We start from the raw sequence: 21545 nt of genomic DNA, 5'->3' as shown, positions 1-21545 counted from the left end.
TTGTTATTTCTATTTTTACCTATGGCTGTGAGTGTCATTAAAATATATTTACACTAATTAAGTTTTAATCCAATCTTGATCGAACTGAACTGTTTATTATTTATTATAGCTGTAGTTTCTTGTGAATGGATGGAACATCTAAACGTTGATCAGTATAAACCAAATAGAATTATAAATAAACATTTCAGAACAAAAATGCCTTTTTCGCCCGCGCTTGAATAATTTTACCAGATTATAGCCGGTTAGTTACCCGCTTGTGGCAAGTAAACAGTTTTCCTTCTTTTGAAGATTAATTGTATGTTTACTTCGAGTGAAATTTCCTAACTAGAGTATTAAGAGTACTTTCCCTTTAAGTGATATTACATAATTCCATCCCGTATATAATAATATGATAAGGATTAGTCGTGGTCGGAGCATATGTAAACCATACAACTTCCCCAATACATACGAAACCTAATGTTGTAGTTATCAATCCATTAAACAATGTATTAATCTACACTTCAATAAGGATTATGCTTCAAGTCGGCAGATGCAAGCTACGATTAATTCCGAGTTTCTGACGTTGGAATAAATTTTCATTGGGTAGATTATTTGATTCTGTTTTCAAAGTGGAATGAATAAATGTGTTTAGAATCACGCTTGTCTTTTGTAGTGCTCTGATATTTTTATGCAAGTTTATTACAATATTTAGAGTGTGGGAGCCGGAGGCCCGTATCCTTTTCCTCACCCTACCCAGTCCATTCCTTTATTCCGTCGTCAATCCTCTCCTAATTCTTTACCCTTTAAAAGTGGGGAACGTTTTCAGATTAGCGCGTTCAAACAAACAAAGTCCAAAGTCAGATATATATTAGTTTTCCAACGGATCAAATAACTCGTCTCTCTTATTATCAACACTTTTAAACGATTCATACAGTACCATTTGTAGCCAATTTTTAGTTGATACGATAGTTCATTAAATGGATGCTAATCGGCTTTACTTTACTAATAATTTTCAATTAATTCTCTAGTCTGTCCATTCAAGATGGCGGCTTTTTGGCGGAGTCATCCCACATTATCGTTAGGCTTTCCCACATTATATGAAGAGGTGGCGAGAGAAGATTACTTTAGAAATAATGTATACCTAATTGATATAATGAAGTTAAGATGGTTGTGAAACGCACACACGCAATAAACACCTACGAAAAAAAGTGTCACATAACATTTCGCAGACATATCGCAGAAGAATAGTTATCAATTATCGTGAATTTGTAATAAGCCGTTTTTAAAATGTGTTTAAAGAAGTTCGAATATGATTAGGTTATTCGAATTATAATTATGTTACAAATGATTTGAATTTCAAGCAAAGATATACAAGCGACTTCTTAAGAGACATGTTATTAATATTATACAAATTTATCAATTCTGCCAATAAAGGAAAAACGAAGCATCATTCTCATAATTTTATTGAGTATTGACCACGCACTGACTTTTATCAGTATAGTCAAATTATTTTCGCCACTCGACGCTTTAATACGCTTACATAGACATCAAAAGAATCCATCAAAGTGGCAATTAATTGAATCAATTGCGTCGAAAATTAATTATTTCAACACGAATATCGTCGAAGCTGTATGAGCGATAATTATAAATTTATTGTACGCTGCGTTGAGTTCGCTGCTATTAATTTGTTGGATGCATGGCAACATTGAGAGATCTCGTCGCTGAATGCGGCTCAAACACTCTTACAAATATTATGGTCCTATGCTCTTTATTTGCTTGGAAGAAATGACAAGTAACCGTAAGCACGCCAGCTGTACCCAGAAAATTACTTGTACGTTTCCTTCTCTCTGAGTAATGAAAAGAGAGCACATCGGAGGGACCATCTTTAAAAAAATAAAATATAATAGTTTAAAAAAAACTATAAAACACGCTTTAACAAAAATCATATTTTGCAAATTGAAAACTGGAATAATTTTATCAAATTAGTGTATTGTCATCGGTCCTCAATAAATCTACAAAGTTTGAACGAAATCTGGCCGTTTAAAGTGGGTCAAAATCGCGCCCAAAGAAGTCAGTTACAAACAAACAAACAAACATACAAACAAACAAACAAACAAACATACAGGTGAAGCTAATAAAAAGCGTGTAAAAAAAAGAATAATCAATATCGGTTCATACAGAACAAAGTCTTTAAAGGTATCAGACACGAAAAATACACTCATTTTGAAAAACTCTTTTGAAGTGAGTAAAAAATATATAATCACAGCTAAATTAAATCTATAGGATACTTTATTGGATTGGACAGTATAAGTCCGACATAACTATAGGCCCATTTCCGCAGCAACCTGGGATTGCGTGAACGCATTCTCCGCTAAATAAACAGCAGTATTTGATAGTTACAAATGGGGCGGCATGTTCAAAACGTTTCACCTTTTTCATTATTAACATGACTATTTATTAACGGTCACTGATCAAAAGATGGTAAGGACGGAAGTAGGGACGCCATTTACGCTGCGTTCGCTTTGGTTTCATTTGTGATAAACACAGGTCGGATTAAACGAAAACAAATAACGACTAGCTGTTCATAAAAGGGTATTAAATTTATCGTATTATGAAAGCGAACATGGGTGGTGTTAAATGAATTCACGGTGGATTATAATGCTATGGAAGATCCGATTAATAATATACTATCAGACTATATCAAGGTTTGTGCCATCTAGGACACGTCGAACATTTCTTACTAGCATGCTTGTCTGGAAGAGATTGCTATTGAGAGAATTAGGGCCGCCTTTTAATACATATGCGCCTAAATGATTTTTTGTATACTAGATTTTATTCTTCATTGTTCTGCTTTTGTTTAATTTTAAATAAATAAATAAATGCCTAAATTGTATACCAATACGGCATTTATTTACTTTTATTTTCTGTACTCCACATATTAGACGTGTCTCAGCCTACACAGCATTATTATAAAGCCAAACTCCTTCATACAATGAGAAAAATTCAAAACGCAAATAAACGGCTAAATATTACAACACTAAAAATATTCAACTCTCGTGATATGAATGTCAATCACATACATACAATCGATTTCCACGATAATAATTTAATTTAAAACTACGACACATTAATTAAATTCCGAAAATCGAATTCTCCACATAAGCCTGTCCGACTAAATTTCTGACATTTCAAAATTGGTATATGAAAGTCATTCAGATTGATTTGTCTATACTAAGATTTAAGCACTAAAACTATGTTATGTGTGTTATACCTGTGTGTGTTGTGTTTCGTTCAGTGAGTGAGGGAGTCGGAGACCTGTATCCTTTTTCCTTTTCAGTCCATTTAGGTAATCGTTTACGATCAGGCGAACTACCAGCTCAGTTGCCAGTGCTCGCTTGAGACATTCAACTTGTACTTTATACATACATACATTACGTATAATTATCTATATACAAATACAAACGCGTTTAAAGAAAAATAAACTAATTAAGTTCTATGTTGGTCCATACTGTTTTCTATTCGAGTGGAAAACGCCCCAAGTCGATTCTGACGCCCGTCACCCGCTGACAATTAGCTCTAACGGTAAACGGGGTTTAATATAAAAATTATAAATACGTATTTTACTAGAGTAACATACAAACGCACAAGGAGTAAGCATGAACACACGGAGCGGATAGGAACTTTGCCAGTAGGGCCTTTGATAAGGTTGATACACGTAGAAGTGCGGTAGAAGGGTGATTGATGTACAATTGACATTTAATTGAGTTGAAATACGATTTTAATTTCAAATTTATCAGCTGACCAAAATAAAGAAGCTCGGTTTAATCGTGTGCGAAATAACGAAGGGAGATATGTTTTTTACTAGCGGTCCGCCCCGGCTTCGCCCGTGGTACATATATAGCCTATAGCCTTCCTCAATAAATGGGCTATCTAACACTGAAAGAATTTTTCAAATCGGACCAGTAGTTTCAACAAATTCGTTCAAACAAAGAAACAAACTCTTCAGCTTCATAATGTTCGTATAGATAATATTTTTTTGTTTTCGGGTTAGCATGCCTGGTCAGAAAGGTAAAGACAATTCAGTTTGGCGTTTAAATTTTATCCATCGGGAATCACAGTAGGAGTTAGGGTATCTCCTTCGGTGTTTTAATTGAAAATGCGTTTTCGAAGCGCTTTGTGCGCTTTCGGGGGATCTCGTATAAAATTTTAAATAACTTTTAAATAATTAGGAAACCTTCCCACTTACAACGTATCATACTATGACCGTAACGGAAAAGTGTTTGTCAAAAAAAAATCATATCGAAAACTATGAGACTTTCCGCTAGATCGATCCATCAGCGAGCATAGACCATTTTTGTTGCTTTCTGATCCTGTCACGATCCTATTACAATTACCCATAGTTGTTTTTTTATCGGGAAACTCAGCTGGTGGGTCGCCTGATAGTGAGCGATCACCATCGCCCATGAACATTGGAGAAGTAGGGCTGCTGTAAATGCGTTGCCCATTAAAGGGTAAAGGATAAGGTTTGGCGACGGAAATAAGGAACAGACTGAAAAGGGTGAGGAAAAGGATACGGGCCTGATCGTCTGATACGTTGGAGTGTACTATACGATGTTAGACCTCTAATAATTATATTGAAGATGTGTTTTATAGCTATTATTATATAGATTATAGGACGAAGAATTTATTTACGGTGTTATGAAGAACGCACTATATATGAATTCTGCAACAAAATCAAAGTTCTTTTTAGTTATTATTTACAGCGGATGGCGAATTCGGTACAATTTCGCTAATATTAATATTCGCTTAACTACATCATTTCTAGTTAAACTAATATAATATTCAAAATAGATGTTTTATTTGCAATATCGGACAATTTCAAGAAACTAACAGTAATCTATTCACTTCTAAGCACTATCAATCACTGAGTAAGGTTTGTGTAAAACCACGGCCAAACTACGGGCAAATACTTGTACTCTTTATCATAATGACAGTGTATTCGTTAAATTTGGATTTGAGCCCATTTCACTGAAATCTGCTATGTATTCTTAACTGGTATAAATTCGAAAGTGTGTTTGTTTATTTGTCTTTCTTTCACGTCGCAACCGAGTGATTTTGAGATACGGTTTATTTGTCTGGAGATAGGAAGCTAGAGAGTGACATAGGCTACTTTAAACAGCGGTGAAACATCTTACTCAGCCGCGAGCGCAAAGCTAGTTTATGTAATACCAATATAAAAATTCTTGGTAACAAATGTACATACTATGATTCAATACAATGTCCGAACTACGTACTAATTTTCTTCTTTACTCTGGTCCCTTGGATATGTGATAATATTATTTTATATGTAACAATCAGTGATTTTAAAGTTATTTAATAAATCGGTGTCCATAAAAGGCACTGACAACAGAATGCTGGTTTCCATATTATATAATCAATGCTAGTATGCCTGTTAGAAATATATGCGTGTAGACCTCAATCATTTAATATCTGCTTATATGTCTTCATCGTAGGCGCATATAACAAGCCGACTTTATCGTCCAATTTAAATCATCATTTGATTCAGTATGCATAGATAATAACTCGTCTCCCATCACCTTCCGCAATCATTTATTCATCATCATCTTTCTTTTTAGCTAACGCTCGGGTTAGAAGACAGGCTCTACCGAGAAAATTCGGTAAGCAAATTGAGCATTAATTTACATACTAAAGCAATATAAAATTGATTTTTATCTTATAGTAAGACATGCACCGTGTGTATACTGTATGTGTTTTTAAAGATATTTTTTAATTAATTTAAAAAAGCATGTTGAAAATTGTGTGGCATCCTTCACGATTTAATATAATAGTGTGTGTTATTTTAATCGCATGGACACATTTTTCAACGGATTGCAATTTAATGTTAGCAATACGACGTTGCATAATTTGAACTGTTGCCCGCTGCGTAGGATTATCAACGCTATTACATTAAAATATTAATTATTTCAAGTTCACGCTAAATGGAAAAACAGCTTATTAATTTTCAGTTTGTATTTCTTAATAGGTTTTCGTTTCGCTGACGTCATCTACATTGCATTGAACCGCTTTGTCATGTACTGTGATTCTTTTGCGCAATATTAATATTTATTTTACTGCTTCAAATTATAAATAAACGCATAACCATTACTAGCCATTGCTTTTCCGTTCGTTTCACGTGACTGTGTTTAAATATAAATACACAAAAACCAATCAGTACTTACTGTAAAGCAACGTGTTTTATTATCTATTTAATACTAAACAACGCAAATTATATCGGTATTTTTGTCCGTCTTATACTCAGTAACACAACTTCATACACGATTTATATGATTTAAATATGTATGTATTAATGTATAGTTTATGTATAAATATTTAATTGAAATATAAATCCCAATGGAACAGCCCTGAAATTTAAGCTTTACAAGACTCAAAGAGAAGGACACATGAGTTCATGACTACTGGTAACTTTAACAAGCTATCATTTCCTTAAATGTATCCGATTCGCTATAATGCAACTGAATAAGCAAGTAATGCTACCATAATAATTTTACATAACGGAAAATAAAACCAACTATTACAATCGCAATAATGCTTCAATGACAACAAATAAGTTAAAAGACGCTGTAAAAGTAGTTGTTTATAATTCAAAATTTATTGTGTTTTAAATAAACTATAATGAAACATCATTTAATTAATATATTATTTTTTTATTTATCTATTTATATCGAATTGTGTCAAATGTATATAATAACGTATTATCAATAATAATGTAACCGAATAAGTATTAGTGCTCAATCATAAAAACTAGTTCTAAACTAAATTCTATCTCGAACGAAATACTAAATAGGTATAAAGCGTACTTACAGTTACTTGGCACGTGTGAATGTATGTGTGTCCTACTTTTTGGTTTTACTTGAAACCTTAAAATATTAAATCTAACAAGTCCTTCACTTCTAGTATTCCTTTTTATTGTATATTACTTCTAATTAATGGTATTTATGGTGCGAATCTTGAAAATATTGTCATGAATGCAACTTAATCAAGCTTTTAGGTATCGCCTTAGCCGAACCGATATTGTCGACGCTGCATTGCCTGTCTAATCCGCCGCTTATCTGGAAAGGCGTTTATGGCCGAGCGCCAAATAAAGCGTGGTTTTTATTATCATAGAATTTTAATTATAACGTTAAAAAGCGTGCTTAAGAATTCCCTTTTTAAAATGGTTTATTATGGGTAAATAAAGAAATTCGTTTGAATAATATCGTGTGCTTTTTGATATAAGTTTACTGTTTGAACATTTAAAATTGTATTCGTTAACTGTACGATATTCATTCTATTCAATTCATAATTTGCGATTGTATTTACTCAAAACGTTTAAAGATATTTAAAATTAATTAAGGAAGAGTTATTTTTACACACGTGAACTTAACTAAAGAACTTAATTCATTTAGTACTATATTGTAGTAAATTTTAATTAACGCGAAATCTGTAAAGTGGCGCAATTGCCTCACTAATTAAAGTCTTTTAGAGATAATTTAATACACTGGACATTAGTACAGTCCCTCCATTAACAGAAGCCATTAACAAACTGAAGAAGCGTAGATCATTTATTTAAACCCCATTATAAAGAATGTTTTAAACCTATTTAAGCCGTAGTAGAAAGTAGAGCAAACTTGGTATGTCACAAACGTAATGGAAACATTAAAGTATTCACGAAACTTGCCCGAATTTACTGCCAGTATCGCTGTTTTCATGGAACCGAAACAAAAACGAGTGTATAAAGTGCGTTTCTGTGTTTGACGTTGGAAGAGATGTCTACATAAGTAAGATAACAGGCACACAAAGCCGTCACCGACTTTTTTCCTATTAAATTTGAGTGGAGTACCAAGTTATATTTAGAGGAAAACTATTGGAAAGCTAGCTTTGCGTTTTTGATGGAAGCTTGTTGGAGTTAAACATTAATCATTATGAAATCTATTTGCTTTCTGATCAATGCGATATCTTCATTTGGTGTTCTGATTTTTCTTATCATGAAGAACGGTCAAGTAATTAATTAAACAATTATTTATAACAAAAAACTAAACCATCAGAACAAAAACATATGTTAGATTATGTTAGACGTTAATACGATATTATATAAATTTTGTTCGCTACTTGGCTTTTTGGCTAAAATCAAAGTGTGTGTATTGGCTCATCATACATAATAATAAATCGAATCTCATTTACATATACGATCTTATTTAACAATATAATATCTGAGTATGCATTTCTAGCCAGATTACATATTTTAATGAACGTTTTTTGAAGGGCAACACACCAAATTGTCTACTGAAATAACTCGTTGCTAACCCCAAATACAGTGTAGACTCAATTTTACGCGTTTTTTAATTGCTACGCCTATGAAGCAATCGGCGGAGGCCAAATTGCTCGCCAGCTATGCTGTATAAAGTTACGTTTCGGCTAATGTGATTGGCCCACCAATTCGCTGGGGGCATGTTTTTGAAATCGCCGGGTCCTGACGCATTCGCAATAGATCAAAGAACCGCTGGTTCTTTAAAGCCTTGTGCATTTATTTCTTTCGCAATTACATAGTTCATTCTTGCACGTGTAATTTAGAAATGATACCGTGTGTCTGTGAAACTACACTAAGTTATTTAAAGAGAGCCTTTAGATTCACATATCTGTTTATATATATATTTGTTGTCTGCACATGTAACTTAGAAATTTATGAACCGTCGGTGCATTGTGTAGATTGAATTCCTTATTTAAATTTAGAGATAAAAATTTCGAAACTTAATCTGTGATATTAAAATTACAATGTGGTAACATAAGCGTTACAAACGGAAGCTCTTGCATTCGAGTCTGGTAAAAACGAATAACAGTTGCCAATAAATAAAAGCTTTTCATATTGCAAATTTAAAGAAAAATCAAATAATGAAACAGTCGTAAATGACATCTGCCCATATCCGGTACGTTCTAGGAATTTTTTCGTATCTACAAAATAAAATTGGGTAAATATAAATTATTTGATAGATTATTTATTTCACACTTCAAAAATGAACTGCTTAATTGAAAATGCCAAACGTATATAGATTATTCGTATAATCAAGTTTCGATCGTTTAGAATTATTTGCAAACTTGTTGAATTTTTAGGCATTCCGGATGTTTCTCATAACTTTTTAATTATTTGAGGTTTATTACGTTCCGTCGTCAGATTCAGCGTCTCTCATATAATTTATCTAGGTGACCCAGTACTCAACCCACTATTTTAAAAATGCATAATCTTATTAAAAGTTGTGTGAACGTACACATTAAATAAATTGAAGTGTTAGTGTAATTCAAAAATACACTTATTTTTTTGTGATTAATGGCATAAGTAAAAGATATGTTCTAAAAATTATATTTATTCTAATATTAGATGTAATAATGTAAGTGGAACTACTTCTTAAAACAAATATTGTTATATTTAGAACTATTGATATAATTAGCGTTAAGCCATAGTATAATACAAAAATTAAACATTTTTATATATGAGATCTATGTATTTATATCTACAACTGATTCTGTATATCTAATCCTCCATATTATATATTGTTAAGAAGAAAATCTATTATACAATATATTTAATACAAAAACTAACATAAGTAATAACGTAACCTGTAATATATGTAATGTAACCAACCATATTGTATAAATATATTTGTACTATTTAGCAATCGCCTAAACCCTGTTTACTTATTATTGTTACGTATGTATATGTACTCGGAGAATATAATGAATATTTATATTTCGCTAAGATAAAAAAAAACATCTTGTGTATTATTTGCCCGACTAATATTTCCTTCCAGCATGTATCTTCGGATTTCAACACAGATGCATCTCTTCTATAGTTAGTATCTATAGTTACATGTAATTAAGTCTAAAGAATACATTGATTGCAGCCCGGCTTCCTCGCGAATATCAGATGGAGTCTCAAATAGTGGAAATGCAGACGCACCTTAAATTCTTGGAATCGTTGTATAGGGCACGGGAGGAGGATATTATGACGTTGCAGGTGAATATAGAACTTAATTAATGCAAATTTCGGGAAGTCGGACGGTGGAGCTTTGTGCGATGTCTTTGATACAGAAGCGTTTTGAGTTGTGAGTGGGTACTCCCGGAGGCAAGTGTGGTCAAAGAGCTCCGTACCGCTGCCACACTTTCTTATTTCCTAAAGATCAGGCATCATGGAGTGTTTGTATTCGTAATAATAGAATGCCTTTTGAATAGTGCTATGCAATTCACGTGGTTGATTATATATTATAGAATTACATCAACTGATGATTAGAAGAATTTAAAAGTAATTTTAGAATATTATTTTCACCAACTTCGCAGATATGTAAGGATTCAAAGTAACAAAATACTATGTGATCGTAGTATTTATTCTAATAAACCTTTAATAAATAGGTCTCTATCGTATCGTGTGATATCGGTATGAGATATATCGTATAATATCTGTACTGGGCTCTCAGTTCTCACTCCATTGTTATTTCGTTTTTATAAATTCATAAAATACACGTTTAAAAAATTATTAAAAAAAATGACTTATAAACTTTAATACCATAAAGTTATAAAGAATTAATAAGTGATAACATAAATAAACATGTCTTGTTACACTAGTAGTAGTTAGTACACATAGTATGTTTAGTTTGAAATTATTTACAATTATTTGATTGATCAGAATACATTGACTTGAAAGTTTGTTAGGATTGTAATATTTATTAGATAGAAATATAATCCCATACATTTTTATTTTTCCCAAATAAGATTTCAATGAAGCTCAACCGCCTCGACGACATTTATATTATATATCTATATATTATATTGTATTTTATGTGATAATTTGAAAATTTTAGTTCGTCTTGATATTTATAAACAATATTTCTAAATTTGTATTTATTGTTTGCTATGAACTCGTTCAAATATGTTAAATGAAAGATATCTCGCCATTGCTGGCGCGATTCTACACAAAGTGCTAACATGCTTTATGTTTTCAGAACAAGGTCGCGTCGTACAATATTTCTCACACAGCTTTGGCTGACACGAAAAGTGCCACTTTAGCCCCGGAAGTGACTGCCCTTCTAAAGAACTTGTCCGGTATGAGTAAAGGCTATATCCACCCAGAAATATCATGTAACCACATCAGCTTCAAACCAATACCATGCTAGATGGATAATACGATCTTATAGCTTTTATATAGAACACGATTGTGAATATAAGCTAGAATTTAACACGTATACACGTAGAAATGTATTGCAAATGAAATTTATATTATTTGTATTACGATAGATTGTAAAATTAGTTTAAAGTTGCATTAGGTAACTTCTCGTTTTAGTATTAGCTTTCATACAGTTAGATTGAAGAGCTTGTTTGTTATGATATACTAACAAACGAGTAGATACTTTACCATATTACTTAGCTTTATGCTTCGCACATAACACATTTACCGGCTGTGCACAAAAAAAAGAACGCAGCACGCTGTTACGTCGCTTATTCATGTCATTGTATATTTGTACATTATGTAAAATTATTTCTTGTAATGTAACTCTAAAAAGCACAGCGATGTTTATAACAAAGCGAATGTGTTGTGTCGAATGTAACGAAATGTATTTTTGTATATAATACAAATATGTTATATAAATTATCATGGTGATTGTGTAAATATTATAATGGAGTGTGTATGAGTTATGTAGCTCCTATCTCCGAATTTACATAAAATCGAGTGTATGAGACGATAAATATACACTTGGATCCGTTGAATCTAACTGGAACTTGGTTCTTCAATGTTTTATGCGAATTCGAAGATCAAAACTAACCATTTTCTATCCGCTATAGCTTATAACATTAAGAACAATCAAATATCGGAGTGGTCCTTATAACTTACAGCGCTTCAACTGTTAATGTATTTGCGTTGTTAGAAAGGGACATAGCTATGATTTACTTTTATAGCTTTGTTTCTATCTAACGATCTAAACACATGCCAAATAAATACCGGGTACTCCTGCACTGCCTCGATTGGATACACTAGCGAATGTACACGCTCATCGAATCATCGACTTTCGTGCACAGCGAATTAAACCTATGTTAAGGATTATTTATAAAAAATGTATTGTATTTTTTTATTGATCTGCCTGTATTGTGAGGAAAAGTTGATGCGGTTTATTTGATAATTAATATATATTCGTATGGAACTTGTAAAAGAATTGTATTATAAGATCACTGCCTTATCTATGAAAGCTCATAACCACTGATAACAATGAGAAACTGCCATATACACAATCGGAAATGCTTGCAAAATCGTTGCGCCAATCGCATTTCGAGTGCACTCTAGACGCTTCTCGAACCTTCTAGTTGGTTCCAGAATTCACACGCCCTTTCCCCCGCAGACTCGATGGCGAGCAGGGGCGTGAACGCAAAGGAACTGACGCTGATGAAGACGACCTTCGTGTACCAGCTCCTGCCGCATCTGATGAAGGATCCGAACAGCTTGAAGCCGGCGTTCCACATGAAGGCGGACAGGGGTTTGGCGCGTTTCGTCATCGGCATACCAACCGTCCGGCGCGATAAGGAGAGCTACCTCATGATCACGCTCAAGGTATGTTCCTCTCTCTTGTCCTAGCCATTATCTTATTAGACTTACTTTTAACATTAAAAATGAATGTTTAATGTCTGATTGGAAAATAAACTAATTTTTATTTTATAGAGTTTCAATAAATGCATAAATTAAAATGTGCGACTTTTTTTTGTTTTCAAGTATTAGTCAGGTTTTGTGATGAATCCAGGCACTTTACGGGAATTAAAAAAAAAACATAAAGTTCCTATAATAAATAATAATAAATAACTAATAAAATTAAATAAAACCTATTCTATGGCGCACCCCGGCTTCGCATGGCTGCAATAATACATGATATATACATATAACACATACAATACACCTTCCTCTAGAATCACTTTATCTATTAAAAAAACAATCTGTTGCAATGAGAGGTCAGATCAAAATATGTTCCGTAATTTTAAAGATCTAAGCATACAAACACAGAAAGGAAAGCGGAAAGGGACTTTGTTTTATAAAATTAATAGTAGGGACTAATAGAGGTAGCTAATGGTACAAGTTAAAGTGACCACTTATAAGTTGGGTATTGCTCGTACCATTTTTTAACCGACTTTAAAAACGAGAAGAACGAAGTACTATGTTTGTCGTTGTGTATTTTTTTGTGTACGAGTATGTTAGACCATTTTCGGCAATGTTACTTCAAATATATGAGTAGATCGCTTATAGTAATTATATTAGTATATTTTTAGCTTTTCAACGATTAGGTTAGATTTTTGTAAAAAATACTTATTACTGATTATTCTACCCCATAATTAAATATTGAAATAATGATACTCACGGGTGTCTACTAGTCCGTTTATCCTTTTCCATGTAATCTTAAACCTAAACTGTATACCAATAATCTGCTTTAGTTCAGCTTTGCGCCCCCTACTTTATACGTATAATCTCGTTTCCTAGGTGACCTAAGGTTAGGTTCCAACCACTAATCCCCTTTGCTACCTAACCTTTGGTTCGGTCTAAAATAACTTTTATAGTTTCTTTGAAAATACTAATTTTCATATATGCATTCTCTACGTTTGAGTATCGCCATCATGCCTTCTAAAAATAAATCACGATTACTATGTTATATGTTTGCCTATTTTAAACATATATTAAACATATTGAAAAATGTGTTCCTCATCTCAGCGCTTCTATTTTCTACTAATGGTCCAATCAAAATACTGAATACAATTAATTATAAATAGCATATTAATCACAATATAAAACTTTTCCTTTTCTTTACCCTTAGAGATTAGTCCATTTCATATATCCAGGTTAATCATATACCAATCTATTACCGCTTAAAAGCTGGAAACGCATTTGCCGCGGCCATACATACGTCTGTGAGTGTTCATGGGAGATGGTGATTGTTTACCACCAGACAAAACCAGATCCGTTGCTTGCCGAGCACACCAGTAGCAAAAAATATAGATAAACACTACATAGTATGAAGAACAGTCGCATCCCGCGTCTGTTTGTTTGTATGCGCAGATTTTTAAAATTCGATTCCGATTGTGTATACGCAAAGAATTTTCATGGGCTTTTTTTAAATAGATAGAGTGATTCAAGAGATTTTATATGTGTAATGACATCTATTAAACTACTACAAAATAAATGCGTGCGAAGCCGCGGGCAAAAGCTCGTGCAATAATTAACAATCAAAAGAGCTTCCAAAAACACTTGAAACAAATTAAATTTGAATTGAACACATATGTGTAAAACCCAATTCGTATTAATTATGAAAATACCAAATATCTGAACATGCGTAATCCGATCAAACAGAGGTGTTAATGGACGCACTGGAAAACTTATTGGAAATCTCATTAACTTCCCCTGCATAGAGTTCTTTTATTCGAGCAATAAAAGGTATTCAATGGACGTCTGTTTAATTAATGGAGGTTTAATTTTATTTTCATTTAGATATATCCCCGAGTTTTGACAATATGATAATTTATTGTTTGGTATAATAGTAAATGTTGCTTCTTTTATATCGTGTGTTAATAAACGCATTGTTAGTAACAGTTATTATCGGTCATCTGCTATGCCCTGCAGGCTACTCACTTACTTACTCACTTACTCACATACTCACCTACTCACTTACTTACTTACATACTTACTTATGTTTGAATACGTCAATCTTAAACAGTCACTCAATGAGCCTCTACCTCTGAATGGATAAATTCAAAGGAAATAATTACGTAGCTAGATCACAATTGTAAATATAATGCAAAATGCACATTGAAATATAGTCAAGGATATTATCATATGGTTAATGTTTGTTTACATTTTTTTTAAATTTAAGCCACTTGAATGTCACGACAACAGTCTTAGAATTTTCTTTGCTTATCTGTACCTTTGAAGTTTACGTATCTATCATAAAATATGTTTTGGCGAAGACAAAATTTAATACTATGGAAAATAACAATTATTTATATAGCATTGCTCTCGCATTTGCGTTCTGTTTGCAAGGTAACTTAATATTTTTTTTTTTATAATCGATAGGCAGACGTTTGACCATAATATTTATTCTGATTTTCTTTTCTATATTCTGAAGTTGGCCATTCGGAAATGTTACACATTTTTCGGTTCCAATCTAAACTAATAACATAAATGCCGAATATGAACGCGCTTAACTCGGAAGCTACTGGTGAATTACCGTGAAGTCTTAAAACAGTACTAATGCCATTGTGGGAAAATTATGGCGCTAGACCACCTATAACGCTCTGTCTTTTCCCACACTAAAATAATACTGCTTTAAGATGATACGACTAAAGCCCTGGTCTGATTTAAAATATTCTTTCAGTGTCAGATAGTTTATTTATGAGGGAAGGCTCTAGGCTATATTACATACAACTATAGGCTTTATATATATGTACAACAAGGGTGAAACCCCGATCTATCTAGTTTGAATATATCGAAATCCCCCTGTAGGCTGCAGACCCCGAAACACTAACACAATTCAGAATAAGATTAATTTGCAGCACCTCATCGAAGGCATGAGAGAAGAAGACCAAAAGGACTCCGTGATTATCATCTTCGTGGGTGAAACGGACCTGCTGTTTGTCATCGACATCGCCAAACAGATCGAGGCGAAGTAAGTAATACATATCAATTTGATCTTAGCCCGTGGTACTCTGTCTGCGTGCTAATTCAGATGAGAATCTCTTAACAAAACTTACTACGGTTTAGTGCAGTTGCTTTTAAAAATAGATATCCATCATTATAAGTCGGATAATTATCATCATCCGACTTATTATGATAATCTTAAAGCTTAGATCATACACAACAATTAGTTCTTGTGTTTGATTTTACACGAGTATCATATATTCATAAATTATTAACCCGACGTTTCGAACACTACAGCGACGGTGGTCACGGGGAAATTGACTCAGACTCTAAATGTTATAATGTTGATATCCTACCAATATTATATGATGATAAGATGCTTCTATCGTCTATGAACGATTGTATTTCGTATCGTCATGTATATATATATATATATCGTTATTACTTCAAGAAAACAAACGTTATAATTCGATCCCCCAAACCGATCAAAAAATTGATAGGATTGAAATTATTGCATATAAACCATGAAAAAAAATGCTTCTATATACCAAAAAAGGGAGTTTCTATAAATTTTAAGTGTTCTTTGGGTGAAATCTGCGTTGCACAATATTTTGATTAACAACAACTTAATTGAGCTCATACAACATACAGATATAAAATATATTTTACGCGAAAATTTCATACAATCATCATCATCATCATCATCATCATCAGCCCATATCACTGTTGGGACACAGGCCTATGAGGGTTCAGGGCATATCCACCATCCACCACGCTGGCCAAGTGCGGGTTGGCAGATGTCACATGTCGTCGAACTTTTGATTCTTGGACATACCGGTTTCCTCACGGTGTTTTCCTTCACCGTTTTAAGCAGTGGTGATGTGATCCACATGTGCAGATAAATTCAAAAATCAATTTATTTCCTGCACGCTCGCCCGGTCTCGACCCCCGACTTATCGATTTTGAAGTCCTAGGTTCTCACCACTGAGCCATCACTGCTTTTAGGACAATAATCTCTCTAAATTAGAAAACTTTGAAGTAGATAACAGAATTGCGAATATTGTAAAATACGAATACATTTGCTATACAACTGTGATCGCGTCTTTCTCAATTATTATTCACTGAATTCATTCGATCGCCCTATTAAATATTACACTATTAAGAGAATTAAAAATAATGAGTCTGGTGTTAATTAAAATTGAGTTGTACGCACCCGATTTCACGGCCATAGCATGTTATTATCAAAAAATGTTTCCTACTCATTTTGTAAATGTTTTTTACTACTCTTTCTATACATTCATATAAAGCCTTTCATGTAAAGATAGGCTTTATTATAAATAATTTGCTCTTTCATTTAAGTATTCCACATGATGCATCCTAATTGCGTAGGCTTCTAGTATGTTCGTGAACTAATGAGGGACATTACAAACCTGTATTATGCAATAAATTTACCACTATATTTGTCCCTCTAATGTCTCTGTATCAGACCCCCAATAAGCCGTCGAATTAGTCAATTCACTAACGTAACGAGCTCCTCTGATGTACCTGTTATATTTGTTTGTATGCCATGTATCTTTAACCGATTAGAAGGAATAAACGCAGATTCCGAAGTCAATTGAATTCTGAAACGCTTAAATATATTTCATACGTCAGGAGGCTTCGTTAGATATTTTTAAAGAAAAAAGTGAAGTCCCGTGTCCCCTAGTGGGGTATGGGGCAGATGATGTACATCCGTTTCACTGATCGATTTTCTTTAGGGACAAGTAGGTGATAGTAAGAGCCTTCTGTGTCCTGCCAGACCGAGACATTTTTTTTTGTGCGTCCCCACCGGGAATTGAACCCAGGACCCCTCGGTTCTACGCTCACGCGTTAACCACTGTACCAATGAGGCGGATTTTTAAAGAGGCGTTATCAAAATAGTTGTCGAAATGCGCTAATTAATCGCGCAGATTGGACGTATATTCTTAAGAACTTTTTATGCAATGCGTTCAGAGTCATATCATTTTATTATAACAAACTCATGTGCATCATAAAATATGTAGAAATGAGACGATTCATTCTAATATGTGTTTTTCTTAAAAAATCTTAAAACCCTCTGTTGAATTGATATTTAAATTTATCCAAGCCCCCTGATAAAGTGGTTACATCGAAAAATAAAATTATTTTAACGGATTACAAGCCATTCAAATCCATTAAAATGCTTTTAATTTCCAAAGTTACCATATTGGCGTAAAAACCACAACCACTAAAAGCCGCCGGCATAATTCCTGTAGTTTAATTCATTTTATATGGACTCGCCGCATGCGGTTGTCGTCGGTGGCCACACGCTGCAAGTCGTTCCCTACAAATCACGTGTGGCCCCTGTCCGGCGACCGTTATAATAAAAGCAATACTTTCTTAGTAGATACTAAGAGACTAATTAGAGATCTAATACTGTGAATTCTCATGGGCGTCGACGATCGACCCTCGAGTGAAACACCTTTATTTTTGGTGTTGTTTTAAACAAATACAATTTTCATCCAGGTATCCGAAACACGTGAAAAACGGTATGATCGAGGTGCTATCGCCCTCCGCGTCTTACTACCCCAACTTCGACTCCGTACCACTAACCCTGGGTGATTCCGCGAAGCGAGTCAAGTGGCGCACTAAGCAGAACCTAGACGCGCTGTACTTGATGGCTTACGGCCAGACCAAGGGCACCTACTACTTGATGATTGAAGACGACATCATCGCCAAGAAGCGGTTTATGCAGGTAAGATTGTGTTTCGTAAATTTTGTTGGAACAGGACGAACTGATAGACGGTTAATAACATGCTAAATAGGGGAATGTTTAGAATAGCCTTTTGCAATCTCCTGTGAAACATGATGAAATCCATAAATATGACTACCACGAGATATAGTAAAAGCGTCATTTCATTTTAAACAGCTATCATACTAGTCTTTGAAGAAATACTGTTTTGAGGAAAGTTTTCGCTTTAATAAAACTTTTAGTTGATCTTAATATCAGGTGCATATTTATCATATTATTGTATGTAGTACCACCTTGATAACGTTTCACTGATCGATTTTCTTTATGGACAAGTAGGTGATCAGCCTTCTGTGTCCTGCCGACCGAGACTTTTTTGAACAAGAATGATAAACAGATGAATATCATCTGCCCCATACCCCACTAGGGGACACAGGACTTCACTTTACTATCTCGATAACAGGTCGATTACAAAATCACAGGTAAATTCCGTCCCAGTGATGATATGCTGCAAGATTAGTTTCCTAGCAGACGGGGAAAAAGAAATATAATTCTTCTTTCATATATGATGTCCTTTCATGTATCCAGTCTAATAAAAAATGCATAACCTAAACTGATCCGTTTGATTTGATCCGAAAATATTTGTATATGGCTACAACATAGAATAAAATATGCGACGTACATTTCAGTTGATTCCCGTGAACTTTTATCTATTCATATAATAAAACAGTAAACCAGACCATTTCTGTACATTAAATATTTTTTAAAAAGAGTAATTGCTATGATATGGTGATGTTTTAAACCCCGAAACTATTTTATTTTTTTGTTTCTCTGTTTGTATGTACGTAAAAACCTCTGGGCATATTTCGATTAAATTTTATGTGGCGAAAGACCAATACTAATATTGGTTTACCAAAAAAAAATTTAACCTCTAAAATTTGGTACATATGTTCAAACTTATAAGTTTTATTATCTACGTTATTGCCAACCCAATCAATTAGGTTTACCGAGGGATAAATGTTAATTAATTTCCGAATATATAATTAAATTAGGTATCATTAGAAAGGTTGCTAAAATAAATACTTGACGGGCTAAATGCTGCGTATCTTAATCGTAAAAAATGTCACATTGTCTCTTGGAAAATGTACCAGTCCATAGTCCACTTAGTTTTTAAGCAATTTTCTTTAAATAGTCAAAGTAATAGTCTCCTCTATTACTTTAACTATATAAAGAAAATTGCTTAAAAACTAAGTAGATCATGGATAGTAGTATAGTATTATGTTATCTATGCTACGTTACAATAAATAAATACAAAGATGAAGAGTCAGAGAAAAAACAAAAAAAAAAACATTAAAATAATATCTTATTATTCAAAAATCAATCCATAAGAAATTAAATCCACAAGTAATAGAAGGTTTGAGTAAAATTCGTGCCGGGCATTAATAGAATATTTCTCGTAACTCGACATTAAACGGAAATAACGTAAAAAGCGCGAAAGCAACAAGACCTCATTAAGATTTTTGTGATGGATACCACTCGGACATTCTACGCCGAATATACTGAATGTCATAGAAAAATCTACGCTCCAAACATAACCCGTTCCAAACATTTTTAATGTGGGAGTCAAGCGCACTTCAGCACAACTTCGGCCAGCTCGCATCGGGGACGTTTGTGGTACTTACCCGACCGAAAACCGGCATGAGATAGTAGCATGCAACTGTGTTTCGTAGGGCCAGTGGGGAAGACAGAGGCCCGTTTCCTATTCCTCACCCTTCCCAGTCCGATCCTGCGATCCAGTCGTCAATTCTTTCCCTTATCCCTTGCCCCTTAAAAGCGGGCAGCGCATTTGCAGAGTCATCACCTATGTGAATGTTCATGGGCGGTGGTGATCGCTTACCATCAGGCGAGCTACCAGCTCAGTTTCCCGCTTTGATATAAAAAAATCCATAAAAAACTTGTAAAGGGAAAATCGTATTAAATTAGTTTGATTCGTCGCGAAATAAATTTTACATTTTCCGAGCAATTCAATTTTGAAATACTTTTAATAACGCGAACCGTGAGCGATGGGATTAATTCAATTTAATTACTCATAGCACTGAATCGGTTTGGATAACATGACATGTAACAGAGACCAAGCATATCGGCTGAACAAATTTATGTTATGATTAAAAGCTTTTAAAAACTCATTACGAATTTCGTATTTAACGCCCGCGTTAATATTTACCCAGGTCACGCGCTGTTTACTGTATAATTCATTAATAATTTTAATTAAATTATCACAAATATATAGTTATTTTACAATTTTGCTGATATTAAAACGACGTTTACAAAAACGAAGTTTCTGAATTCGATTGTATTTATTTCGGTGTTGTTATTCATAACTCCCACGGAGTTTCCAGCCGATTGGTCTTCTTTTGGTGTCTCATAGGAAATTATTCTGATTAGATCCTGTTTTAGAAATTCCTCACTTTCTAATTATTTTCCAAATACTAATATAAGAATAAAGAATAAAATATATTACTAACTGTTCACCCGTGGTACATATATAGCCTATGTCACTCAGTGAAATCGCAGATTTTTTAATGGTGAAAGAATTTTGAAATCGGACAAGTCTTTTCTGTGAGAACATTACAAACATAACAACATGTGAGCAGTGTTGGTTCAGTAGTGTGGACCTCGGAAATAAAACCGATGAACTCAAAACGCTGAAGGAAAACATCGTGAGGAAACCGGCACGTCTAAAAATCAAAAGTTCACGATATATGACATCTACGAACTCGTACTTGGCCAGCGTGGTGGATAGCCTGTGTCCCAGCCGTGAAAACATGTATGGGCTGATGATGAAGATGATGACAGTAACAGGCAAATCTTTTCTCTTTATAATATTAGCATTCGGAGTAAATTTAGCATTTCAAATAATATAATACACCGTGTAGTATCCTAAAATAACAAGAACTAAGTAGGCATAGGTACTAAACCACTGAAACGCTAACTATTAGTTTAACTAACTAACTAACTATTAGTATTATTACTCTGTCAGAGTATACTTAGATATTGTATTGTAGCTTGGGGTGGCACTCTTAAAACTATTCTTCTGCCTTTAGAGAG

The 21545-nt window shown here is 33.7% G+C and overlaps 1 protein-coding gene across 3 annotated transcripts in view; it reads left to right on the top strand.

Moving 5' to 3' along the window:
* Positions 1–21545, top strand: part of LOC119835707 (alpha-1,3-mannosyl-glycoprotein 4-beta-N-acetylglucosaminyltransferase A-like) — a 76427-nt gene that overhangs the window by 42352 nt on the left and 12530 nt on the right. The window contains exons 3-8 of one of the 3 annotated variants that reach the window (XM_038360683.1): positions 5616–5657; positions 9936–10048; positions 11031–11130; positions 12420–12628; positions 15607–15719; positions 18215–18443. In XM_038360683.1, coding sequence (XP_038216611.1) covers positions 5616–5657; positions 9936–10048; positions 11031–11130; positions 12420–12628; positions 15607–15719; positions 18215–18443 — 806 coding nt within the window. The remainder of the gene's footprint in view (positions 1–5615; positions 5658–9935; positions 10049–11030; positions 11131–12419; positions 12629–15606; positions 15720–18214; positions 18444–21545) is intronic. The other 2 variants (XM_038360684.1, XM_038360685.1) reach the window with 2 other exon arrangements.

The sequence above is a fragment of the Zerene cesonia genome, chromosome Z, assembly GCF_012273895.1.
Source record: "Zerene cesonia ecotype Mississippi chromosome Z, Zerene_cesonia_1.1, whole genome shotgun sequence".
Lineage (NCBI taxonomy): Eukaryota > Metazoa > Arthropoda > Insecta > Lepidoptera > Pieridae > Zerene > Zerene cesonia.
The sequence above is the reverse complement of the archived record's forward strand: the minus strand, read 5'-3'. Positions and strand labels throughout refer to the sequence as shown.